Here is a 25,791-nt window from a genome sequence, read left to right on the forward strand (position 1 = left end):
TTATATAATATAACTTTAATGGAACTTAAATATTTAAAATCGACAACAAATATAGTTAATATTGGATTTATTACAATAAATTAAAACTATGTATACATTTATTCTTGCCCATCGGCACATTTCCAAAAATGATTCTTAGGAGAAGAGATTGCAGCAGTAATAGTGTGAAAAATTCGAATAACAGATTTTTTGCCAAAACACTGAAAATACCGTGAATTTACGTAAATTTTAGGAAGAGGGTTGACTAGACCTTTCGCGTCTTGCGTCTATATACACGTAGATGTTTAGCGCGCGCGTATGTGTGTGGGTGTGTATGATAAAATAAGTATTTATTATATTAAAGCTACCGTTACAAACATCTTTTTGTATCTCTATAATCTATTAAAGAATTCTTTAATTTTCATATTCTTCATGATTTGAGTATATTAAATGATTAATATTTTAAATTAGAAAAGAATATGTAAAGGTATACGGGTACGATTTTATCATGTGCATTATTAGCGCTAATATTTCATTAATAAACCTGTACTTGTTAAAATGCTTTCAATTATTTATTGTCATTTATCCCTGGAATAAAAGTAATTTCTAAATAAAACACAATGATTATAAAAATATTTTGAAAAACCATTAAATAATTAAACTAAAAAATATCTATATTAGTAATCTAAAAAGGCTTCAGTACCAAATAATGAATTTCTTGTACATTAGTAATATAATTTTCATTAATATTCAGTTCAGATCTGATATTCAATCAGTTCTGATTCTTTTCTGATCCTGCTTCGATTCAGTACCCGGTCGGAAGACCCCGGATGGGATCTCTTATGGGGATCTTATGTAGGATCTTATATGGGATCCCATAAGGGATCCCATCCGGGGTCTTCCGACCGGGTATTGCGACTTTGGACAAAATCAGAGTAAAGTTAGATTGAAATCAGAGTCGATTTCTGAATAACAAAGCAAAATCAGTTTGGATTTCATAAATATAGGGCCTTCAAAACTAACTAGCTGATATATTAGATTCTTTATTTTTAATTTTAAAATTCGATAAGTTGAAATCACAAGGAAGCCGCTAGGTCAGGGAGAATCGTTTAATTTTGTTTCTCTATCTGTATGAAGCTTGGATCGAATCCTTCAATCTTCAATCGACCGCTTTGTTCAGCGACATCTGCAGGTCACGTTTTTTACGAGTCCGGAGTCACGACCACGACGCGAATCGCCTTACCAAAATCTACAACCTATATAGTCGATAGGTCGAGCAATATTACCCGAGGCGCTATTAGGTTTGCAAAAAATGACGAAGGATTCAAAGAAGGAGGAAATGTCATCGAGCGTATCAATCGTGAAAGATTTGGAGGAGGCAGCAAGTAAATGCCAAAAGCTCGGCCCCTAAAACTAGAACTCAACTACTCATAACCCATACGCACGCACCATCTGTCAGACGCCGAAGTTTCGATCACGGAAATGCGGCGCGTACCTCAAATGGAGTCGTTGCGCGTAGAGAAGCAAGTGAAAATATTCGCGTCCATGTGTCCCGACGAGATTCTGGACCATTACGACAACTACAACACCAGGAGCTACCACACCACGCTGATGCTAGGCGACGTGTCCGGTAATTAGCGAGCGGCCGTCGAACCGAGGCGTACAAAACCTCGCGACCTGACAAACGTACGCGTGCAAACAAACAGGCTTCACGGAGATGACGGACAAGTACACCAAGTCTGGCAAAGGCGGCCCGTCCAAGCTGACGGAGACGCTCAACAGCTACATCGGCGCCATGGTGCAGGAGATCCTGTCGCACGGCGGCGACGTGCTGAAGTTCTCCGGCGACGCGTTCATCGTTATGTGGAAGCTGGAGAACGGCCGAGTGATGCGCGACATCACCTCCGAGGCCATCAAGACCGCGTGCGTCATCCAGAAACACTTCGGCACCTACGAGACCGACGTGGACGTCGTCCTGAAAGGTTGCGTTCGCCGCGGTCACCGCCAGACGTTCGCCCCGCCAGAACATTCGAAAACGTCGCGTTCGCGCTCGCTCTTGCAGTGAAGCTGGCGATAGCTTCGGGCAAGACGTACTTCACGTCCATCGGTAGCCCCGACGTGGCCTCCTACTACGTGATCACCGGCAAGCCCGTCTGGGAGGTGAAGTTCGCCGAGGGACTGTGTCGGTAGGTGCGTCGTTGGCCCTCTCGTTGAACGAACTCGTCGAACGCCTTCGCCACCGGACAGCGGCGGCGACATCCTCGTGGCGCCGAGCTGCTGGCAGTGGGTCAACCCCAGCGAGTACATCTACGAGTCCCTGACCGACGGCGTCCACACGCTCATCATCTCGATGTCCGTGCTGTGGGACACCGCCAAGGGGTCGTTCAGCGAGGCAGCGGGTGCGCGCTCTCGACGAGTCTTCGGCCCCGGTCGCGAGTCGGGGCCACGCTCTAACCAGCGGCTGCTCATCCGCAGTGTCCAGCGACTCGTCGAGCGGCGACGTCGCTCTGAGGACCTCGTCGACGGACTCGGCCGACAGCGGCTTGCTGTCGAGGGACTCGGCTCGTCACAGAGCGTTGGCGACCAAGAGGTCCGAGGCCACGGCCGACTACATGCGTAAGACTGCGCCATTGGAGGGCTAAGGCGACAGGGGAAGGGGGGCGCGCGAGCTCACGCCAACACGTCCGTGGCAGTGCGCCCGAAGGTGTCCAAAGCCGTGGAGGCCAAGTTGACGCACGAGCTGCGCAGCTACGTGCTGCGCCCAGTCATCCGGTCCGTCGAGCTGGACGAGCCGCTGGAGTACCTGACAGAGATCCGCCAGGTGGTCATCGTGTTCGTGAACGTCGTCATCCAGGAGATCAACCGAAAGACCCTCATCAAATTGGTGAACGCGAGCTACTCCTACGTGTGCAGGTATCTGCACACTCCGACGAGCGCTCGCGAGCGTGAGCTTAATCGGGCCCGTGGGTGCGCCAGCTGCGTGGGCGAGATGCAGGGCTGCGTGAACAAGACCTCGCTCTTCGACAAGGACCTCATGTTCCTCTGCATTTTCGGCCTGCGCGGGGACAAGCACGAGCTCGAGTCGCAGATCGGGCTGCGCTGCGCGTTCAAACTACGCCACGGCCTGGTCAAGTTTCAGAACGTCAAGTCGGTGAGCGTCGGCGTGACGACCGGGCAGACCTACTGCGGCGTGGTCGGCCACGTTCTCAGGAGGGAGTACACCGTCATCGGCATCGCCGTCAACAAAGCCGCTCGGCTGATGTGCGCTTACGTCAACAAGGTAACGCGATACGCGGCCAGGCCGGTCCGCTCGGATTTGCGATTGTCATTGGCGGTTCCGCGCGAAGGTGGTTTGCGACAGAGAGAGTTTCTTGCTGTCCCACCTGGAGGCCAAGCACTTTGTCCTGCAAGAGGCCAAGCACCTGAAAGGCATCACGAGCGCCGGCCCGATTTACGAATTCTCCGAGAAAGTCACGTAATTGAACGTTTCACCGTCCGCGCTCGGAATATTGCATCGCCTCACGTCGGCCGCGATATTCCAGTTCGTTCGAAAACGAGCTGCAAGTCAGCGAGTACCCGTTGCTCGGGCGAGACGCCGAACTCCGAGTCTTTTGCGGCCTACTCGATCGGATGCTGGCAGGCGACGCGGGATGCAAAAAGAATCTACTTATCGTCAAGTTGGATTTCGCTTGCTCGTAAAACCGTGCACGTGGCGCGGCTTGGTAAAGCGCCTTGTCGTTCGTTCAGGGGCGTGCAGAGGATAGGCAAAACCAGGCTACTCGAAGAGATGACGAGCATAACACCGGAACACGTGCCAGTCAATTTCATATCGCTGGTTCCCATGGACAAGCAGGTTTCCGCATCTTTCTCACGAAAATAAGCTCTGTGCGAAAATCAATTTATGAACAAAGGAACAACAAACGCTCGATCTCATTTCAAAGCAACCCTGCATCCTTCTACGCCTGCTATTCTTCACGCCGCTCGATATAACCGAGGAGTCGTCCCTGAAAGAAAAGCAAGACAAGTTGATGGCGCACTTTAACGAGAAGGACTGTCGGCAGCTGAGCTGCTTAAACCACGTGTTTCACGTGAAATTCAAAGGCGCGCACGACACGGCGCAGCCCGACACGGGCGCGCGTTCGAAGATCTTGAAAAAGCTCATCGGCAAATTGACGAGAAGCTGCTTCCAGCGGCTCTGGCTGATCCTGATCGACGACGCGGAATTGGCCGACGACGAGTCAATGGGCTTGCTCCACAGCGTAGTCAAGCAGGAGAACGCGATGTTCGTGCTGAGCTACGGCAACAAGCTGTCGATGGAGTACGACATACCGAGTGCTCTGAGCAACAAAGCCGAGGTATGCGACATCGTCGAAGGGGCTCGATCGAGGAGCCAGAGGTTTGATCGGCAATTGCCCTCCAGACCATCGAGTTGGCGGCACTCGACAAGTGGTACCACGCAGCCCTGGCCTGCCAAGTGATGGGCGTGGTCGCGATACCCGCCGAACTCGAAAAGTACCATTGAACCGCCGAACGCTCGCGATGCGTCACTCACTCGCTGGCCTTTCAGAGCTCTGCAAGAGAGAAGCTCCGGGAATTCCGGCTGGATAGAAAGCTACCTGGTGACTCTGCTTCAGTCCGCGAGGATCGTCATCCAAAGCATGACCAAGTCGGAAATCAAGCAAACGGGATTGGTCACTCCTTTGCGATCGATGCTGAAGAGGTGCGCGATCTTGTTGCCGGCAGTTGCCCGCGACTACTGACCACAATTCAGAGTTTTAGGTCCATCGAGAATCGCAGCTGAGGCTCCTTCGACCGATCTTCACAGCAGTTGGGCAATGTACAAGTCGAGCTTTCGGGTAGGATCCGCTTTCTCTCGTCTGACACCGTGCGACGACTCGCGATTCGCAAGGGCGCGCGGCCACTTTTCACTTTTGCAGGAAAGCGCCGTAATAAACGAGAGCGAGGAGAAGGACGAGACGAGCCTGAAGGTTTGCGCGCTCACGGACAGCTTCGTACTCGAGGACACGGATTCCGAAGCCACGATGGACAGTGAGCACTCGCTCCGAGATCCGATCGCCGAGTCTACGGCGCGACTTTCCCATTTCAGCGATCCTGCTGAAGCTCTACGACTCGCTGACGCCGCTCGATCAGTTTCTCCTGAAGTGCGCGGCTGTGCTGGGCGAGATCATCGACCGCAAGATGCTCGTAAGGCTCATGCACGAGTTCTCGCAGCGCGACATCGGCGTTGGTATGTCGTACGTCTGGCGCGCGTACCCGAACAAATCTCGAGGATTCGTTCACAGCTCTGGTGAAGCTGTTCGAGTTGCGGATAATCGGCTGCGCCGTGGGTGACTTCAGCCGCAGCTCGGGCCCGCAGACGCTGTTCAAGAGAGTACACGATCCCATGCAGACGACCATGCAGATACGCTGCGGCTGCAAAGGCATCGAGATCTCAGGTGCGATTCGCCGATCGGTCCCTCGCGATCAGCCCGTGCACTGGCGAAGAGTCGTTGCACGTTCCAGAAGAACTGTCCGACCTGCCGAGTTACGCGTCCTGCGGCCTGATGAGATTCAAGCTGGACATGTTCCGCAAGACGACCTACAGGTGAGCTCACGCCCGCCCGAGCGTCCTCGCCGCGCTGACACGGCCACCGCTCCTCTGCGCTGCAGACTGCTCACCGACAACCAGAAGGTGGAGTTCCACAGCAAGGCGCTGCACTACTTGCGGCACAACACGCGTCGCTGCGCCCCCTGCGGCGGTGGGCCCTTCGACCGCCTGCTCGGCGAGTCCGCGCTCGCCGAGAGCGTCGCAAAGAAGCCCAGCGAGCCGGCGAGCGACGGCGAGGATTCGGACCAGCACGCCCTCGCTGACAGTTGGGTTGGCCGGGCGGCCCACGCGAGACGGACCGCGCAGCTGACCGCGAGACGGGCGTGCTTCCGCAGGAGCCGACCGGACGAGCGTGAGCAGCGGTGGCGGCAGCAGCCTGTCGCTGTTCAGGATGTGCCGACCTCTGGCCAAGTCGCCGACGCGCACCTTTTCCGACCTGGATTTCGCCGACTGCCAGTGCAACCTTCACCTGCTCACTGCCTACACGCACATTCTGGAGCACTGCCGCGGCATCGGCGACAAGTCGCTGCTCCTCGTCACCGTGCTCGAGTTCACGCAGGTCTGCCTGTCGACGCTGAACATCCCGCAGGCGACGGAGCTGCTGGCCGAGGGCGACGCGCTCATCGATGCGGTGAGCTCGCTTGCCGGGTGGGGTTGGGGGGGGGGGGGGCTTTGCCGCCGTGGCAGCCGATCGAGCGAGTCCCGTTTGGTCCGTTCAAGATCTACACCTCGGAGGACGACGCGCTGATCGTCGTACCCTACCTCAAGGGCAAGATCCAGACGCTGCGAGGTCGCTGCTTCCTGGAGAGCGGCCTTATCGTGGAGGCGATGGAGTGCTTCGAGGAGACAGTCCGGATAATGAAGTACAAGCTGCCCGCCAATCCGCTCATGATCCGGCTCAAGTCGATGTACCTGCTGGAGCAGCAACGGCTCATGCTCACCTGCCTGCGCGGCGCGATGCTCGGCGTGGTCGACGGCGACGCCGCCAATTACAACGACCAGTTCGCCAGCTGCCTGGCGCACATGTTCGTGGTGTACAGAGTCAGTTGGCTACTCTTATGCGAGGCCGATCGGCCGCGAGCGGGACGAGCTCTCAATCAAATCGTACGACGAACGACAGCTGAGCAACATGCAGCAGCACGCACGGCTGGTCGCGATCTGGGCTCTGAACGTGGCGCTGGAGTCAAGCAAGGACTTCTTCGTGCTGTCCAGCGCCTACGCCAACATGATCATCACCGCGCACAACTACCAGTACACGTGAGCTCCGTGGCGGCGAGCCGTGCGGCCTCACCGCCGCCATCGTCGACTTGACTTTGCGCGCGCAGGTCCATCATCCCGTGCCTGGAGCGGGACGCCATCAACCTGTGCCACGCTCGGCGCGACTCCGTCGACCTGGAGGAGCTCAAAGCCGTCGCCGAGCTGTACGCCAGGATATTCTTTTCCAGGTGGACGCGCACCGAGACCTCGCGCGCCGCCAGCGTCGGCTTCGTCACCGCGCGACTCACCCTGGCCACCAGGTCCACCGCACTGCGGCTCTTCGTTCTGCCCAGGCTCGTTCAGCTTCTCGTCATGGAGAGACGATACGGCGAGGTCGTCTCCTTTCTGCAGGAGCTCGGTATCGGCCGCTCGGGCCTCTGCAGCCCCTCCCCGATCCACGGACTCCGACGCTGACCGCGATCGAACCCCGCAGAATTCATCTCGCCGAACGACATGGACCAGTCCGGTCGCACTTGGTACTGCGCGCTCTCCGTCGATCTGCTGCTCGAGTCGGGCATCTCCGTCATATCGCTGAACGAGTGCGAGCAGTTTTTCCAGCAGCAGAGCAGCAAGATCATGCGTTTGAGGGACTCCGAAGCTGCCAAGAGGTTCTTCACTTGCATGTGGCTTTGGTATGCTCACGCCAGCTTTATCCGTCGACCAGCGCACGCTTCACGTCCACTTTGCTAGCAGGTACGTCAGGATGGGCAACTGGGAAGCCGCCACCGTCTGGAGAGGCAGAGAAGTATTACAGCGATCGCCCTTTCGATCAGCCATATTGTTACCAAGGCCTTATTTTTACGTTGCTGCAGGTCGATCAAACGGTCCTCGACGAATTTACAGTACCTGCAGCGATAACGATAATCAAGAAGGTCGAAGGCTTGATTATCAGCTACGGTAAGGATAGTGTTTCGGGCCAACGATGAGATACTCAATTCTGATGAGTTCAATATAATCGCGCAATTCGCAGTCTATAACGTTGACAATAAAAACATCAAGGACGCAGCAGCCACCATTGCTGACATCAAGAAAACTTTCGTGGTTATAGAACGATTTCGACGGGTCGTCAAGATTATTACTCCAAGGTAGCTCAAATTGCTCGCTATTTTCGATATCATTTCAAAATAATAATGCCCATTGTTTGCATCGAAGATATTATCTTATGAGAGCTTACTTCGACATGGTAAGGTTTCGAAGAAAATCTGGTATGGCACTTCTGTACAGGTCCAGAGCGGAGGCTCTTAAGATTGGCTGTACCAAGGTACAAAACTGGTGCAATCATACTGAAAAGGTACGTTATCACTTTCGGATTCCACTGAATTATTTTAACGTTATCAACATGAACACTGTTTTCAAGGCTTGGAATGGCACGCTTAGTCCGATTCAAGCCGACTTTTGGAAAGAACAGTGCACTGCTGAGAAGCAAGTAAACTGGCATGAAATTGATATGCAACATCGTAAAATTTTGCCGTACACGCTGCCTCTGCCAAAAGAGGAATTTTAAGCTGCTATATTTTCTTAAATGTCTTTATCAACTTATAAAGTGAATAATAAAATCAATAGTAAATTAGATAGAATATTTTTTTTTCGTACGTCACTTAGCTACAGCATCATTGATATTCGCACTTATAATAAATGTCAATGTCTCTTCGTTAAATGTTATGTTCTTTGTACAAAAAATTGTTTATAATAGAAACTGATATTGTAGAGTCAATTTTATAAATTTAATTATTAATTGTATCTTACCAATAAACGAACGATTTTTTAAAGCATTGAGATATTACAAGCGAAATAAAAATATTTGATAAGTGCAATGTATCATCGAAACAAATAACTGAAAAATTATTTCAGTTCAACGCTTTGCTTAACTACCGAGAATGTTGGTTCGGTATATTTTTTCGCCCTGATTCGACAGTGTTCGGCTAGAATAATGACGCACAATTAAGCGCTTCATCGGGACCCGATATTTAGCATAAATTTGTCGAACACAATTAATCACTTTCCATTAATGTACCAAAAATTTCTAGTTTTACGTCCATAGAACCACTCATCAAATTCAACTTCTTTTGATCGGAAAACCTTTTCGAAAAGAGTTGAAGTAATAAAAAACAGTTTTGATTGCGTGTATGTAAACCTTAATTCTTTAACATAGCATATCTTAATTTCGTCCAAACTTTTTCTAGCTGATAGATGATTTAAATTAATTGGTAATTAATCTTCAAATCTCGCAAATTAGTCCAAACAGAAATTATGACCTTAAGGGTGCCCGAATAACTATGCGTACGTATATATAATTTCTTACATAACATGTCTTTATAGAACATTGTACATTATTCAGTGTCTGAAACGTTCCGTTTAAGCCTTTATGTTAAGATCATCACCGCACACAACAATTGCGTATTATCAGCAGCAGAAATTTAATAATGCGTAGAAAAAAGAATAAATATCTAGTAAGGAATCTTATCTTTATTATTATTAGTGATATGTAGTATATATGTTAGATAGTACCACCACTTGTTGCATTTCTTGTTATGTTTACTATTTGTCTCATCTGGCAAAGATCATCTTCAAAAAGATAGTCCAAAGTTCACGGACGGCGAGCCAATAAAGTGAGATAGAATGCAGATTACAGATTCCACCTAATTCCGCTATTCCAGTGCGTCTTGCATGTCGTCTTTGATGGTCTGTTTCTGAAGGTTTTCATTAAAAAGTTAATTAAGAACGAAATGTTCTCCACGTGTGCTAGAACTTTCAAAAACAACGCAGGCGTAAGTAAATACTATTTTAATGTAATTTCACAATTATTTTTCTTCAAACGAGCATCAATCAAGTCGTATAACCTAGAAATTTTTTTTAAGCTGTTTTTTTGTTATACACATAATTTTATTTTTTCAGTTTGTATCAATTTTGCAAAGGTTTGAATCAACCTTAGTCATTGCCGAACATAATAATGAAACGTTGTCTCCCATTACACAAAATGCATTGACTGCTGCCAAAAAGATTGGTGGTGACATAACTGTTTTGGTTGCTGGAACCAAATGTGGACCAGTATCTGAAAAATTGAGCAAGGCTAAAGATGTTGCTCGAGTTGTCGTTGCGGAAAACGATGCTTTCAAAGGCTTCCTGATGGAGGCTATGGCACCACTTATTGTTGACATCCATAAGAAGCATAATTTTAGTCATATATTTGCTGGAGCAAGTGCTTTTGGAAAAGCTCTTCTTCCAAGGGTATATCAATTTTACTATTTAGTAATCACTAATAGTTTCTTAGAAGAGATTGTTATATTGAAAAATAAATTTCAGGTGGCCATAGATCTTGATGTTTCTCCTGTAAGTGATATTATTGAAGTGAAATCAGCTGATACATTTGTGAGGACAATTTATGCTGGAAATGCCATTCAAACTGTCAAGGTCAAGGATGCCGTAAAGGTAGTAACAGTGAGAGGGACTTCATTTGAACTAGCACCTTTGGAAGGAGGAAATGCTAATATAGAACAAGCTGCTGTTGGAGAATATAAATCAAATCTGGTGGAATTTATAAAACAAGAATTGACCAAGTCAGATAGACCAGAATTGACAGCTGCCAAAGTTGTAGTGTCTGGGGGACGTGGTTTGAAATCAGGAGACAATTTCAAACTTCTTTATGCACTGGCTGACAAACTCAATGCTGCTGTTGGAGCTTCTAGAGCAGCTGTTGATGCAGGCTATGTGCCAAATGACTTGCAAGTTGGTCAAACGGGGAAAATAGTTGCTCCTGTTAGTCATGAACACTTGTTTTTTCTTAATTATACAAGTTATGAAAGTATCTCATGTTACATTTTGATTTTTTTATAGGACTTATACATTGCAGTAGGTATTTCTGGTGCCATCCAACATTTGGCAGGAATGAAGGATTCCAAAACTATTGTTGCCATTAACAAGGATCCTGAAGCTCCAATTTTCCAAGTTTCTGACTATGGACTAGTACAAGATCTATTTAAGGCTGTCCCAGAATTAACAGAGAAAATCAATTAATTTGTTTTTTTATAATACTTTGTAAAACTTGCGGTTACAAAAATGGAATATTATTGTTAAAATCCGCGTATGTAAAGTTTTTCTGCAATTTTGGATCAAATTTTATTTAATACAATTTGTAGATACATATATTTTTATATATTGTTATAAATAAATAAATACATTACCTTTTGACTGTTAAATATGGAGTTTAATTTGTCCATTAATTATTTTCAATATGAAGTAAGATTAAAATATTTAACTATTCTTAGAAATAAGTCACGAATTTGAATAAAAATAATAATGAATAAATCGAAAAAAAATTAATTTAATATGTTCTCGTTCTATAAATACCTAATTTAAATTTTGTTAATTGCCAGAAGTGCGATACTGTCTCAATCAATCTAACGAAGCTGACATAGCTGACATTTCTTCAAACGTCCAGCCAACCACAGTCTAAGCCGCCTTCATAGTATGGCTGACAAAGTTAACCAATCACGGATCTTCAATACGTCACGTGACCTCAATTCGTAGTCGGTTACCAGTTTGTTTTTTCAGCCCGGGTCCTATCCAGTATCCCCAACCGCGGCAAACACGCGCGTAGGTGGTCTGTTTTCGTCCTTTATTTCGTAAAGTTATTCCTTCGCACGAATTATACATTGCTAAAGTGATGCATCTCTCGCGATTGAATATTTCGCGATCCGCGAGAAACTGATCGAAGATGGTTTCGCATGAGTGAACAACAATACGATCAGTTGTAAATTTTCATGTAAGATCTGACATGAGGCTTTGATTTTTGGAGTAAAAATTTGAATGGTCTAAGGAAACGATATGGAGGACTTCAATGATGGCTGTATCGAAGGCAATTTAGCCAGCCGAATGCGTAAAGTCGACTCCGAACAGTTTGACACCATCGTCAGAATGCACCTGTCTTTCGAGCTTGATGAGCTCAATACTGACGAGTAAGTTTTTTCCGTTGGCTTGGTGGGCGTTTTACTTTTGAATGGAATGAGATTTTTTTTTAATTTAGACTGACTACATTTACGCTAAAATAAATAAGCGTTTATTAGGCGAGAACTACTTATAGTTTATACTTTTCTCAATAATACATATTTTTGGTTCAACAAGATCATTTGTTGTAATTTGTTATCCAATTAATATAATTAAAAATCTTAATATTCTGTGTTTGTTTAATTACTGCAGGAATGATATAGGTACAGAAAAAGCGAAACTAAAAAAGTGGAGTTTATTGAATTTTTCAAAAAAGCCCAAGTCAACAGGAAGTTTACATAAAGATGGAGAGGCAGTTGCTTTAACAAAAGAAGCAATCAATCAATTGAAACAACTGATAAAATATTTATCTAAAGAAGACTGTTAGTAATTTACATAAGAGAATATCTAGATAATAAAGATAAAATTATAAGTTTGTATTTTACAATTACAGGTATAAATACAGAAGGTATTTTTAGACGCACTGGAAAATTAACCAGACAGCAAGAACTTAAAAGTGCTTTTTATCAAAATTTACCTTTGAATCTTGATGAAGGAATGTATACTGTACATGACTGTGCATCAGTCTTGAAAGCGTTTCTAGCAGATTTACCAGAGCCACTCTTAACAGATTCTCATTATCTGATTCATTGCAAAATTACTGGTTAGCTCTTTTTATCAAGATTTTACTTAAATTTAATATGGCTCAAAAATTTATTGTAATTATTTTCTTATTTCAGAATATTATAACAATGGAGATCATAGCAGGGTTCTAAGATCTTTACAGTTACTTTTGCTTCTATTACCTGTACCAAATAGAATTGTATTGAAACATATTCTTGGGCTTTTAAAGAAGACAGCTGAACATGAAAATAGCAACAAAATGAATTGTGATAGTCTTGCAACATTATTTACCCCACATTTATTGTGTCCCAGATCTTTATCTCCAACGGCATTACATATGAAGGCACAGCAATTGTCAGGGCTAGTTGCATTTATGATTAATAAAGGGACTCAATTGTTTGAAATTCCACAAAAGCTTTCTATGGAAATAAGAACTTTCTGGGTTAAACAAGAGAAAAAATTGCTGAGTCCTGAGCAACAAGATGTAGGCAATTTCCTTGTTTCATGCTATAATCAAATTTAGCTTATTTTTGCAATAATATATGTTCTTATCTAGCCAAACGAATCGACGGCAGACACAACAGGAACGGCGCACACAGTTTTTAGTTTCGTAGATCGTAACGCAACTGCTAAAGCGACAGAAGCACAAGATACACAAGCTGCACTGGCTCAATTGTACGCATATATCCAATCAATGCCGGAGTCAGCGAAAAAACGAAAACTTGTTAAACAGTTTAATAAAGAAAATGGTCAAGGAACACCACGCCATATTAAACATGGTAGCGGCAAAAGTTTTGGCGATTCCATTAAAAAGCGCATTTTTCAAAAAAAATTACAAATAAAAATGACCGACGTCAAATTGGGATGCAATTTTAGCAGGTCGAGCAGTGAAGAAAATATGGTTTCCAATGTAAGTTGTTGTTTTCGCATCCTACATTATCGGTTAATTTTCCAACCCTATTAATTATTCAATGTAAACGATTATAACAGCATGTAATATTTTCATATGTTATTCTAGTCTTGAATAAACGATTTGTTTGATATTCTTCAACGCGTGTTATATAGTATATATTTGGTTTGTTTATAACGCTTTGTATATTGTCACTTAATGTTCATTATCAATTTGAATTTTCAACAATCGTTTATCTAAGTAACAAAATCGATGCGCTTGATTAATCGCAAAACAACTAACCAAATGCATTATGCTTTTCTCTCGGCCTATCTTACCTAGACGTCGTCATTGATACCAAAGATGTTTAGCAAGTCGGAGGACGAACTCAGCGACATGGAGAGTTACGACGTCCTCCAACGGGAGAATCTCACGAAAGTGAAACATATTAGTAATAGTACAGGCAGTCTTAATCCAAGTTTGACGACTCGCAAAAAGAAGCCTACAGTTATTCTCAAAAGCTTCCTCAACATCTCCGAGCGTTCTGTAACGAATAGTCCGAGCACGTCGAAAAAGAGCAAAAAATTTAAAATATCCAGGTTCTCTAGGCACCGAAGTGAACCACCCGACATGTATTCATCGCAGATAATTGTGAAAGATGTAGAGTTAATGCGACAGTCATCTGAATCTGCATTAACCAGTATAAGAAGGTCGAGTCTCGATACTAAGAGTGTTGAGAAATCGCCACAGGGAAAATCTGCGTCGATAGTTTCAGGTTACAAATTTAGTGGAGAAAATCCTGGATTGTTGCTATCTCCAACAACAAAAAATAAATTGAGATGTCTTTACGCTGCACACACTTCAACACCGTCGAATCTGCTGAGACAGAGTTTAGCGAATGATTATATTCTAACTCCTATCACTGACGATGATAAGAGCATGAGTCCTATTACGCAGAGCGCTACTAAAATGACCAAAGCTATGCAGGTATGCTTTGCATGATTATGTATTTGAATTTATTCAAATTTTACGTAGTCGTCCATGCAGTAGCCTTTTGCAAAATTATTTTTCATTTTGAACAAAGCAATTGTTAATCACATTGTATTAGTTGTATCTTTCATTGACGCTATAATGGCTTTGCTTAGTACTCGCTATTATAGTTATTTTCGATATTTCATGCGTGTAGATTTGATTTATACAGGCTCTTGAAAGCAAGCGTGTATCAAATCTCATCTCGCACTAGTTTCGAAATGTACTAAACAGAACTTAAATTACTAACTCTATCACGATGATTTAATACATCATTATGTGATTTTTCCTTTCTTAGAAAATAAGTGAGGTTGCAACTTAAAATAAAAAAATTTTTTTCTTGCATGAAATAATCAACAGTTACATACAAGTATAAAGAACTTACAAATGACTCTTTTTGTTTTTCGATAAATTTCTATTAAAGACAAAAGTAACAATAGCAGGCTTAAATTTTACAATGAAACTTTTTTATTTAGTTGCCGGGATTTATTTGTCATACATAATAAAAGTATGAAATAAAAAATTATTTTGCAGGAAACAATGATGACACCAAGATCTCGTAAGCCTGTTGTGATGGTATCGACATCAAATCTCTGTGGATTGGCAAATTTACAAAATGGTTCAATGCAATACGATTCCACTAATAGTCTACAAACATCAAATTATGAAATGATCAACCGGCGAAACTACACTTCTATCATTGAAGAATCACCGACCATTAGTTTAAACTACATATCCAAAACCTCATCAGAAAACAAAGAGAACATGAAAAGAATCGAGGATATTCCCGAGGAGCAAAGTTTTCTCACGTGTGTCGACGAAATGTACGGCAGTACATTACAAAAAAGCGCGACCTTGTCCGTAACAAATACCTACGTTTATCCTTCACGTAGCGTATTGACGGCGAGTCCAGTAGACTTAAGTTTCACATCAAGAACAGGAGACTTCGAACAATCAGAGTCAGATCTGAATATTCTGCAAGAAGAAGGTAACAATCCTAGTTCAGATACCTCAGGTATCGCCTCAGGAAGTCCGAACAGCGCCAACAACTCTGCAGAAAAAAATGGCGTTGACGAAAGATCAGCTCCGTCGCTGAGGAAACGCTGTACGAGCCTTCAACGTAACGACTTTAAACGTTCGTTCAGAGATGAATCTATCTGCGATAGGGTTAAATTACTTAAGCAGAAGCAGTTGAGTGAATCGACACTCAGTTCAGTCAGAATTAAGGATTCGCTTCCAGAGACATCCTTCTAATCACGTCAGTTGAATACGTAGTATTTTAAGTAACAAAAAACTTGTAGTGGCAACAAATTATTGTTAGATCTGTCACTTCTAAGTTATAGACGCACTTTTAAATTCACAAGAGATGACTTGCTATGCATAGTAGCAAATATTTTAATAATTTTAGAAAAATTTCAAATTTGTAAGATATAGTAATTTTTTGCATAAAGCTTGTTATAAATAGAGCAATATCTCCATCGACGTTTCTAATAATGAAAATTATATTTTTAGAGTGAAACTCTGCTTATCATTGTATATCATGAATCTCCTATTGGATTTTAATATTTCTATATAATTTATTCTATCATTTCAACATACATCTATTAAGATGATCGAATCAGTAATGAAACTACAAAGAACAAACGTTACTCAAGCAGTGTGTATGGTATATTTTTTTATTCTTATTTTACTATATTTGTATGATAGTCCCTTTGGATAGAAAAATATGGGTTTTTATTTTATCAAACTATTACATTTATTTTCTTTTGTTTAATCTTGCGAAGAATTTTGAATAATTTGCATATGAGGTTGGTAATAAACTAATTCGTGATGGAAATGTATTTGTTTCTTTATCAATTCTTATTGAAAAATACAAAAATTATTCATATTTACAGAGATTATATCAACGTGACTGAGTACATTTTAATTAGTGGTGTCAATAATAGTCCTACTTTTTTACACTTTATTTTTTATTTCACAATAATATTTAAATACTTTAAACTTTAAATAACATTTTTCAAAAAGATGAATTACTTATGATGTCAATGAATGGAATATAGTTAACTAAAAAGTACACAGAATTTCACAAAATCAGAAATAAAAAGTTTTTCAAGTTTTTTTTTTAAGTTATACATTAAAATATGATAGAGTGAAAACAAATTTATCACAATGATGTAGGTCAAAACATATCATCATGACCTAAATCAGGTATATATGACAAACCACGATCTTTCAGTGCTTTGTTCATGAGCCTTTCTTGATCTTGTTTCTGTTCTTGTTCTCTTCTCTGTGCATCAAGGATATCATCAACTGAAACTTCTGATAATGGTAAATTCTTTTCCTTATCCTTATCCTGGAAAAATTTCAATTAGGTATATATAAGAATCAGTATTCAGTATTACAAAGGCTTAGTCTGTTTATTTTTTACTTACAATTTCTCCTAATAAAACAACATTCTCTCCTCTCACAATGAAGACTCCTCGAGGTATATCACCATACTCTTTGCCCACATGAATCCTTTCAATAGTGCGATGGAGAACCAAGTTTGCAAATTGATCTACACTTCTGAGGTATCCAATTAATGTTCGTCCATCTCTCAATAGAACCATCAATTTTTCTATTGAATAAAATTAATAAATAAACAGTATTATAAAATAAAATTATTAAAAAAAAATCTCTATTAAATAAAAAGTAAAGACTAGCAATGGTAGTTCTCAAATATACTAATTATAAAACATAAGGCTGAGGTGATCAAAGAAATGTTTACATCATTGCTATGATTAAAATGACAAAGTCACTACTTAATGATTTATATTTTGTGAAGAAAAACATTTATTAAAGAAATTAATAACTACAGTTGAGATCTTTTAATGACACAGAATATCTTAGGAATATGCAATGCTAAAAAAAATATCATGAAAACTGACGTAGATGATATTTGCAATGATGAATTTGTAAAACCTAACCTCAAGGAAAACCAATTTAGTGCAATAAAATTAAAGATATACAACTCACTATCAAGTTCTTCGAGCAGTGAAGCAGTACCAGGAACGACATTCATTTTTCCGTTTAGTTTGTGTTAATCAAATATTTTACAACATGTCAAACTTATAATATTTTTTGTCTTATTCCTGCTTGCGTGAGTTACCTACCAAAACAGTTGCGTGTGTCTGTTCACGCGTTGTCTTTGCTATCAGAATGATCCATTGTCGATATAAATGGTAAATGCAAAAAAAATTACACAGATTGGTGATGAATGTAATACTTAAAAAGAACAAATGATCTTAAACAAAAAGTCTGTGTGAATGAACAATTTTCGAAAAATCGGTAAAAAAATCATTATAATTTAATTATTTATTTATCAATGCACTTTGCGAGACATTAATTTCGAATATAAAGAAATTAAGCCTTTTAATTCACAAAAGTTGACTCTTATATTTTAAATAAAAATATAAGTTTGGCTATTATATCTATTAAAATCACGTTTCTTTTTTCATTTCGTAAGATGATCGCTGGGAGAACCGCGTACGTATTTGTTTAGGAAAGGTTTATGATTGATCTCTTTGTTAAGCTATGTAGTTTACCAAATATCTTATAGCTTGTAGAAAAAATATCACGTGATTTGTTATGTGATGAATTGATAAATCACGTGTTATTTTTGCATGATTTTTTATACGACTGTTACAACGTGAAATCACGTAATTATTTGGTAGGTCCTGAAAATACGAAACTTATGTACGTAATCTCACGTACGTGACTCATTACATGATTTTCTACTTGATATCACATAACCATCAGGTAATGTCCTAAAACGAGGGCTATAAGTAATTTTACATGATTTATTATGTGATATTAATGTATGACGCGCACTTTAGTTTTTTGTTTTCCACGTCCAAGTTTCGCGTATATATTTACTGTATATATGTTTGAGTGTTTGTGCAAGATTTTGCAAACAAAGACAGCGGAGATCACGGTAACTGGTCATGTATACTTAAATCACAGAAAGACAGCAGTTATTGTGGATATCGATGAAATCGAATCAAAGGTCGCAGTAGCGTCCTGCGGCATGAATACTGGAGGCGCGATTTACGCGAGACCGTATGTATATACACAATAGCTTCACGTATAGAAATTTTCAATATTGATTATTTTACCATACAATTGGTTAAATTCATAAAGTAGCACAATGCTAAGGGATCGAGTAGCATTGTGTGATGCAAATGATTTTAAGAAAGACCATTACTACTTTGTCAAATGGCGTAAATACCCTGCTAATTGTGAATTGGTGCAAGAATTTTGGCATGCAGGTAAGAATTTCGTTAAAAGTTTATAAAAAATAACGAAATAACAAATTATTTAATACTGTTGCGGATACCGTTTTATCAAAGTAAAAAAATACGTATCAGTCTGCTATATAGTTAAACGTTTGTTTACGATTTTGGAGAAAAATATCTTTTTCTATCATTCAACTGAAAATTCCTAAAATAACGAAATAATAAATCGCTAGACAGTGAAGCCAAGACTTTAAAATTCGCTTTAAAATCAAACCGTATCATCTTATAATTTTCTAATAATTTTCATGTACATATATATTCGTATAATACTTTTAGAATACTATTAAAATATCAGGCTGCTAATTGTTTTATTGAAAATTACACATTTTTAATATTCATAACTTTTGAATAAATAATTTTTAGGGTGCAGTGTTATTTTCATAGGTACATTTTGAGAAGAATTGTTTGAACTATCATACGTATATTTTTGTTTCAAAGATTCACTAACTTTTAGGATTTAGGGAAAGTTAAAAGTAAATTCGTGCCTTTTAAGTGTCTTTAGTAAAGTTGCGAATAAGATAAAACAGATGTTTATATTTGACGAAACAGTGCTATTTTTTCCGTTTCAATGCGTATAACATTAATGCACGACTTGATTTTGCAAAAATTAAAAGTATTTTCGAGAGAGTATTCCCGATGAGAGACGCTGCAGAATACTTGCGAGAGAGAAAAGATCAATGTTTTGTTCAATGATTTTGAAAATATGAACGTTGACAGTGTCGAAACCGGTTGATGTGACCGATTAATTGTAGATAGCTTCCTCGTAGGCGATGCCACAATAGTACTCTGATCTATCGGCAACTGACGTTTGAACTCTAATTGTTTCACCATGTTATGATGTAATGAGGACTGTTTTCACCCAAGGAATTATAAATCGACCAGACGAGGCGACGGACAAAATACTTAACGGAACATTAGTGAAAAATGCTAAAAAAATTGCGTCGCTTATTCATTTACTTTTGTGTTATTATTTACTTTTTCTGGCCTTTGCCGGCGCACAATTTAACATAAGCTATTACGTTGTCTCTCTTTCAATAATATTGTTATAATTTAAAAAATATTTCATTAAAATACTTTTGCGAACTAACAAGCTGTCAATTTGGGAACAGCAAATTAAATAACTGTGATGAAAAATATCTAAAATTTGTTTATTTTTCATTGTAATACTTTAATAGTTCATATTTTAATAATCGTGAACATAAGTCAGTTAATATTCAATTGGACGAAAGCTAATTTTTCTTGATAATAAGATGACTGCAAGGAAATAATATATTATTATTTTCATACATAAAATTTATGTTTACTCTCCCCCTCTCCCTTTTATATAATCCATCCCTTTGACACATACATACATCTTATAGATACACGTCATAAAAAGGAAACTACATCTATGACTACAAGGAAATATTAATTGACATTCAAAATGTCTTAAATTCAAGGGAAAATACTGAATTGTTGGTTTATTAAAAAATGTATATATAAATGAAATATTCATAGTATTTTCGCCTTCAAGGAAACAGAAAAGATATCCAGTAAAACTTTAAAATATCTAACAAGTTCGGGCGGTTCAAAGTGATAAACGACCCAGCTGGTAATGGGGTATAACGAATGTCAATGTTTACAACCTAATGAAAGTAGAGATGAAAAGTTATGTAAGTAATGGCATTGCACCTTTCACTGTCCGGAGAGTGGCGAAAAGCCCGACCTTGCAATTTGGTCCCATTGAGATCAATTGCTTAAAGTTCGGCAAGAGAATCGGATTCGAGTGGTGCAGCGAACTCATTTTGGTGTAGACAAGAGTTGCTCGTCAACCAATAGTATTTCAAGGTGGTGTAAAAATGTTTGCGAGCATCTGCCTCGTAATAGTACTTCTCAGCCTATTGGCTTTACACGTATCGGCGCGTTACGGCAAAGCTGGGCGGACGTTTAATAAGATTCCCGGCCCTCCGCCGCTGCCTTTCGTCGGCAATTGGCTCATGTTCAGTCTTTCGTCGGGTGAGTGCAACGTCAAAAGCATTTTTGTCAAGCGAAGTGAGTCAAGTGGACGAGCGTTTGTCGTTGGTTTTAGAAAAAATCTGGGATAAAATACTGCAGCTTCTCGATGAGTACTATCCGATAGTTCGAATATGGAAAGGCTATTCTCTCGGTATTTTTATCCGTCATCCAGACGACATGAAGGTACGACAGATAGACTATTTTTCACTGTTCTATCTATTTTTAAGTCGTCGGTTGTTCGAGTAACTTTCACATTTCTATCTTAAAAGAGTGACGTACTTTCCAGGCGATTATGTCGTGTAAGAAGAATATCAACAAGTGTCATACCATATACAGTATTTTCCAAAAATTAAACAACGAAGGCCTCATTGTGAGTGGAGGTAAACTGTTTTTTTAACCAAATTTATCGAGCTGCGATCACGTTGTCAAACATTTTTAGGTAAAAAGTGGCGACAGCGTCGGAAAATGATTACGCCAGCTTTTAGCCCTAATATACTGCAAGTCTACACTGAAATCGCCAACGAGTACGCAGAACAATTGATACAAACTATCAAAAGTCAAAATATAGAAATAATACCAGATTTGTTATCCATCGGTTTGAAATATGCTATAGGAGTTGTTTGCGGTAATACTTTTTACATGACAGTTTCATTTCAAGTACTTAACGGATATCTATTTTGTAAAATTTCGACAGAAGCGACAATGGGTGTCAACCCTGACAGCTTTGGCGCTAAAACGGATGAAGAATGTCGACGATTTTTCGATGAGATTAGCGAAATCTGTTTTTACAGGTTCACTTGTGACTGTCTTATGAAATTAAATTTAATTACTTGTATTACCAAAAAAAAATCTGTTTTTCTTTGCAAGGGAATCGCGCCCATACGTACAAGACTGGATGATGAAGTTTCTGAGTGTAGGACAAAGACAGGAGCGCGCTGTCAAACGAGCCAGAGAGTTTACGAACAGAGTAACAGTTTTGAACTCATGAAAATGCGATTCTCATATGTTTTTTTCTAAAATTATGTTTTACTCGACCTTTAAAACGACAGTCGATGCTTCGTCTCTATAAAAATTATAAATGGATTTGAATTTTTTTCAGCAGATAATTAAAAGAAGACGAGAATATCACAAAAAGGCAGGATATCTACCATTGCAGAACTTAATTGGCAGTGTCGAGGATGCAACTTGTAGTTAAATTTATTAACATTGATCGATTTTTTTAATAAACTTTCACTCTCACACTTTTGCCTATATTTTAAGGTGAAAGAAAAAGATTATCGGTTCTGGATTTGCTGTTGGCTGCGGAATTGAATAATTTAATCGACGAAAAGGGACTGAAGGAGGAAGTAGAAACTTTCATTGTCACAGTGAGTTGCAAATATTGTCGGCTGATTCTCAAATTCAAACTTTGAACGCTCATAGACATCTCATCAGCTAAGAGTTCGACTAATTTTTCATAATACGTTAAGCTTATTTTTTTCAGGGCTACGAATCTACTGGTGTAGCACTCACATTCACTCTGATGCTCCTTGCTGAAAACAAGACGGCACAGGTAAGTCATTTGTGATCGAACTTGATTTAATGTTTTTTCAATGTACTGTTAAACTATGAAGGAATTGGCTCGATGCGAAGCTGTTGGACTGCTCAGCCAAACAGATGGCGTATTAACAGTAGCAGATATAAATAAATTAGAGTACATTGAGCGATGCATCAAAGAGGCTTTAAGACTTTATCCGAGTGCTCCAATGATTGGGCGTATCATCACGGAAGATATCAAACTAAGTGACGAATTTGATAGTGCTGTGCATTCGAGTAATAAATCAACCAAACAATTGGATGTTTCAGGCAATTACGAGATTCCCATTGGTACTGAGGTAGTCATGAATATTTTCGCTGCCCACCGAGATCCAAACTTCTGGCCAGATCCAGACAAATTTGATCCTGACAGATTTCTGCCTGAGAATACAAAAGAACGCCATCCTTTTGCTTATGTGCCGTTTAGTGCTGGACTGCGTATGTGCATGGGTAAATAAACAACACCAACAAATTACGTACGCTCCCTACATTTCATCCTTCAATGCCATTCCAGCTTACAGGTTTGCTACTTTGGAGTTGAAACTGGTGGTTGCCCGCATTTTGTCCCATTTCGTTCTCGAACCTGTCGACTTAACTGCCGATGTGAAGTTCAAGCTGCACGTCGCCTTAAAACCCAAGAATCCGTGTCGTATCAAACTAATAAAAATCAATCGACAATGATTATACCCCACTGAATAATTTTCCTCTTTAAAGTTTTTCATATTGTTACACAATTTTTAAATGCAACTGAATAAACGCATGAGCTCTCATGGTATTATATTATTAAACAACAAAAACATAGCATGGTATTATTAGGGGTTGGCTAACGGAACGAGTAGAAATTTTCCTACTTCGAATAAATACTACATTCGCTTTTTAACAAAATATAACGTGTATCACGTTTCTTTTACCCCAGTATCCTATCAGTATCAATAATAATGATAGTTTCTTTTGACTTTCTAAAGTTCCTTTTGAAAGAAATGGCTCGACTAGAAAATTTGCAACATTAGTGAGTTCAGTAACATGATATCAGTTTTCATTCCTATCATTATCTTAGAGTAATTTTTAAATTCAATTAAAACTTTAAGTAAAGGTCGTCAAAAATTATTCTATAAGCCTGAAGCTGAATATTAAAATGTTAAAAAATTCAATTTAATGATCAGCTAATAAATGTAAATAAATTGATTCAAATGTTTGATGAATACTGTGTTGATGTAAATAATTTGAGTTTAAGAAAATTCCATAACAAGTAATAAATTGTTCACTTAGTGAAGATGACATATAGTTACTGGATAATGAATGTTGTTTGCACGTGCGTAGTAGACACGCATTAATGAAAAGAACAGAATTATAGAGGCTGTAAAAATACACCAGACGTAATCGACTATGAAAATGTAGAGCGAAGGACCTTACGAAGAAGTTTTCATAATGAATAACAATTTTTTTACTATTTTTCCCTAGCAGCTCTGCAGCTCAGACTAATAAACCATTTGAAAGGTCATCCCAACAATTTTCGTGTGGGGATGTTCTTAAACTTTTATTAACTTGATTACATATTCTTAAAGAGAAATTATTGTTTCCGCGGTTTTCAAAATTATTTTTGTTTTGCCCTAATTTCTTTGTTTTTATGATTATTTGTTTTGGTGTTTTTTCTGCTGTTATATATAATTATTTGTGTTTATGTTTATTTACCATTAGTAGGTTACATGTTTTAATAATTTATAACTGCTTGCAGAAGTACACTCAGGTACCTGTATACAAGCTGGCATAAACAAATAATATTATAAACAAAAACTCATAACTAAAACTTGTAGCTATTATTATCGTAAATCTTTCTTGTTAAGAATATTACTCTCCACCAGAATTTTACTATTTGTTTATACTCATTTTTAATATTATTTTTGAAACTTTTGTTCCTAATCCGTTTTTCTGTGAGACATTTTATTTACTTGTTGAATTTTCGGAAATTTTCAGTCGCAGCATACCGATGACTTCTTAAATGTAATTCTTTTGCGTCCGGCATAATTATCCTGGTCTATTCGTACTATTCGAGGTAATCAATTCAGTAAAATTCAAAATAAGTTACTGACTTGTAAGTTTTCAATGCTATTTATTGGAAATAGAAAATTAATAACGCCCAAACCATTTTGAACAAGAAAATTGCAAAAAAAAATCAATGCAGAAGACAATGATGATTCCAATGATGACGCCTCATTCAGTGACGATTCGTCAGATAGCAAGATAAGAGATGAAATGTTATACATAGAAGTTATAAAGAACATATAAAGAAGTTATACATAGAAGAGCACGGGTGATCGTTCTGTTGAAGACGAGGAACAGGATGAATATTATTCCCAATCCAAGAAAACTCTTGAGCCCTCGTCCTCGGATGAATCAGAAGACGACATCAAAAATAGCTTGAAGAACAAATTTATCATTTATAGCTATTAAGTAGTGACAACCCATCTCTAATTTTTGCGTGTTTAATAACTTTTTTGCGAACTTTCGCGTATTGTATTTATTCGTGCTTAATGATTCAATTAATCAGTGCTCTACACTAGATCTAATATTTTCTCCTTGGTTTTACACGAGATAATTATGCGTTTGGCAATCCACGTTTTGAAACGGAATACCGTCATGAAAAATAATATGCCTTTATGAACGGCATCTACGCTTAACTGAATAAATTGTTTTTTAGTTTAAAACAATATTAAATGTTTCTTCAAACCACTGTTTAGATTAATAAACTGTACAATAAAAAAATCATAATTCTTTTGGCCCTTGACACTCTATACCAATACAGTTGCTCATGCTGTTAAACTAATTTTTTTCCGAACTATCATCTTACAAAGTATTGACGATTTTTCTTCAACAGTGACCATGATTAGCAATTTTTATACGCGAGAACGAACTTAGGATAATCTTAATTTAAAGTTTTATGGGTAATTGTCATGCAGAGAAGTGTTCGGTAAACTAAGAAATGTTATACCATGTAATAATAACTCCCACTCGAAGCAAAAGTGTAACTTTTGCAGCACTATATTACGAGTAAGTGTAATGTTCAGTAGGATCAATCGGTTGGAATCTTGATAATTACAAATGCCAGACTTTTCCAATCAAACAATATTAGTGCACTGTAATACCGACAATCGTCAGATTCCTGTTTTTTCTCTTGTAGCTTAGAAAATAAAAATATGAAAATTACATTTTTCATATCAATATTACAAAAGGGGAGAGTAAAAGATGGAAGGAACGATTTTTTACATTTGATTCGGAAAACTTGATATTTATAATTAATTATATTTATATTTATAATTATAATTATAATTATATTTATAATTATATTTGTAATTATATTTATAATTATAATTGATGATTATATTTATATTTATAATTGATGATTTTGTAGTGGTCGGTGAAGTAGATTACATAAAGAAACAAAATGATTTTAATAAGCAACAATTTCAAATCTGAGGTACTACAATATTTAAATATTGCAAGTTATTGTAGACCCAGGT

At 39.6% G+C, this 25,791-nt stretch overlaps 5 protein-coding genes across 5 annotated transcripts; 4 read left to right on the top strand and 1 right to left on the bottom strand.

The window, feature by feature from the left end:
• The first annotated feature begins 1,110 nt into the window (after positions 1-1,110).
• On the top strand, positions 1,111-8,348 carry LOC131667575 (adenylate cyclase type 10-like). Its single transcript, XM_058941073.1, has 30 exons — positions 1,111-1,176; positions 1,244-1,364; positions 1,439-1,609; positions 1,686-1,961; positions 2,042-2,165; positions 2,227-2,378; positions 2,455-2,595; positions 2,673-2,892; positions 2,956-3,259; positions 3,327-3,454; positions 3,522-3,656; positions 3,727-3,832; positions 3,921-4,334; positions 4,400-4,491; positions 4,547-4,699; positions 4,751-5,028; positions 5,087-5,227; positions 5,283-5,435; positions 5,503-5,584; positions 5,650-5,852; positions 5,905-6,218; positions 6,308-6,628; positions 6,708-6,844; positions 6,913-7,202; positions 7,278-7,476; positions 7,538-7,589; positions 7,657-7,741; positions 7,815-7,929; positions 7,997-8,135; positions 8,202-8,348. Exons 1-30 carry the CDS (start codon positions 1,111-1,113, stop codon positions 8,346-8,348), a joined length of 5,259 nt encoding a protein of 1,752 aa, XP_058797056.1.
• Positions 8,349-9,420: 1,072 nt separating this feature from the next.
• On the top strand, positions 9,421-11,031 carry LOC131667595 (electron transfer flavoprotein subunit alpha, mitochondrial). The gene is made up of 4 exons (XM_058941096.1): positions 9,421-9,612; positions 9,740-10,072; positions 10,148-10,600; positions 10,679-11,031. Exons 1-4 carry the CDS (start codon positions 9,571-9,573, stop codon positions 10,856-10,858), a joined length of 1,008 nt encoding a protein of 335 aa, XP_058797079.1. The 5' UTR covers positions 9,421-9,570; the 3' UTR covers positions 10,859-11,031.
• A 398-nt stretch (positions 11,032-11,429) lies between these two features.
• LOC131667557 (rho GTPase-activating protein gacN-like) lies at positions 11,430-15,775 on the top strand. The gene is made up of 7 exons (XM_058941043.1): positions 11,430-11,799; positions 12,041-12,210; positions 12,282-12,491; positions 12,568-12,935; positions 13,008-13,361; positions 13,683-14,327; positions 14,904-15,775. The coding sequence occupies exons 1-7, from the start codon at positions 11,669-11,671 to the stop codon at positions 15,621-15,623; spliced, it is 2,598 nt and encodes an 865-aa protein (XP_058797026.1). The 5' UTR covers positions 11,430-11,668; the 3' UTR covers positions 15,624-15,775.
• Positions 15,776-16,182: 407 nt separating this feature from the next.
• LOC131667558 (U6 snRNA-associated Sm-like protein LSm1) lies at positions 16,183-17,436 on the bottom strand. Its single transcript, XM_058941044.1, has 3 exons — positions 17,385-17,436; positions 16,802-16,986; positions 16,183-16,722 (listed from the first exon to the last, which is right to left on the bottom strand). The coding sequence occupies exons 1-3, from the start codon at positions 17,428-17,430 to the stop codon at positions 16,549-16,551; spliced, it is 405 nt and encodes a 134-aa protein (XP_058797027.1). The 5' UTR covers positions 17,431-17,436; the 3' UTR covers positions 16,183-16,548.
• Positions 17,437-20,541: 3,105 nt separating this feature from the next.
• LOC131667576 (cytochrome P450 4c3-like) lies at positions 20,542-22,954 on the top strand. Its single transcript, XM_058941074.1, has 8 exons — positions 20,542-20,698; positions 20,772-20,881; positions 20,985-21,078; positions 21,138-21,323; positions 21,959-22,065; positions 22,182-22,250; positions 22,312-22,723; positions 22,788-22,954. The coding sequence occupies exons 1-8, from the start codon at positions 20,542-20,544 to the stop codon at positions 22,952-22,954; spliced, it is 1,302 nt and encodes a 433-aa protein (XP_058797057.1).
• Positions 22,955-25,791: the final 2,837 nt, after the last annotated feature.

The sequence above is a fragment of the Phymastichus coffea genome, unplaced genomic scaffold, assembly GCF_024137745.1.
Source record: "Phymastichus coffea isolate CEN01 unplaced genomic scaffold, Cenicafe_Pcof_1.1 PCOF00068, whole genome shotgun sequence".
Taxonomy (NCBI): Eukaryota; Metazoa; Arthropoda; class Insecta; order Hymenoptera; family Eulophidae; genus Phymastichus; species Phymastichus coffea.

What these genes read in the sequence shown, in the direction of transcription:
- LOC131667576 (XM_058941074.1), top strand. Translation starts at nt 20,542, where the DNA reads ATGTTTGCGAGCATCTGCCTCGTAATAGTACTTCTCAGCCTATTGGCT. An exon ending in TGCTATAGGAGTTGTTTGCG is followed by an intron (nt 21,324 to 21,958) that starts GTAATACTTTTT and finishes CTATATTTTAAG; the next exon opens with GTGAAAGAAAAAGATTATCG. An exon ending in TAGAAACTTTCATTGTCACA is followed by an intron (nt 22,066 to 22,181) that starts GTGAGTTGCAAA and finishes TATTTTTTTCAG; the next exon opens with GGCTACGAATCTACTGGTGT.
- LOC131667575 (XM_058941073.1), top strand. Translation starts at nt 1,111, where the DNA reads ATGAAGCTTGGATCGAATCCTTCAATCTTCAATCGACCGCTTTGTTCA. An exon ending in ATACCCGCCGAACTCGAAAA is followed by an intron (nt 4,492 to 4,546) that starts GTACCATTGAAC and finishes CTGGCCTTTCAG; the next exon opens with AGCTCTGCAAGAGAGAAGCT. An exon ending in GTCAAGATTATTACTCCAAG is followed by an intron (nt 7,930 to 7,996) that starts GTAGCTCAAATT and finishes TTTGCATCGAAG; the next exon opens with ATATTATCTTATGAGAGCTT.
- LOC131667558 (XM_058941044.1), bottom strand. Translation starts at nt 17,430, where the DNA reads ATGAATGTCGTTCCTGGTACTGCTTCACTGCTCGAAGAACTTGATA. An exon ending in ACTGCTCGAAGAACTTGATA is followed by an intron (nt 16,987 to 17,384) that starts GTGAGTTGTATA and finishes TTTATTCAATAG; the next exon opens with AAAAATTGATGGTTCTATTG. An exon ending in TTGTTTTATTAGGAGAAATT is followed by an intron (nt 16,723 to 16,801) that starts GTAAGTAAAAAA and finishes AAATTTTTCCAG; the next exon opens with GATAAGGATAAGGAAAAGAA.
- LOC131667557 (XM_058941043.1), top strand. Translation starts at nt 11,669, where the DNA reads ATGGAGGACTTCAATGATGGCTGTATCGAAGGCAATTTAGCCAGCCGA. An exon ending in GATTCATTGCAAAATTACTG is followed by an intron (nt 12,492 to 12,567) that starts GTTAGCTCTTTT and finishes TTCTTATTTCAG; the next exon opens with AATATTATAACAATGGAGAT. An exon ending in AAATGACCAAAGCTATGCAG is followed by an intron (nt 14,328 to 14,903) that starts GTATGCTTTGCA and finishes ATTATTTTGCAG; the next exon opens with GAAACAATGATGACACCAAG.
- LOC131667595 (XM_058941096.1), top strand. Translation starts at nt 9,571, where the DNA reads ATGTTCTCCACGTGTGCTAGAACTTTCAAAAACAACGCAGGC. An exon ending in GAAAAGCTCTTCTTCCAAGG is followed by an intron (nt 10,073 to 10,147) that starts GTATATCAATTT and finishes AATAAATTTCAG; the next exon opens with GTGGCCATAGATCTTGATGT. An exon ending in CGGGGAAAATAGTTGCTCCT is followed by an intron (nt 10,601 to 10,678) that starts GTTAGTCATGAA and finishes ATTTTTTTATAG; the next exon opens with GACTTATACATTGCAGTAGG.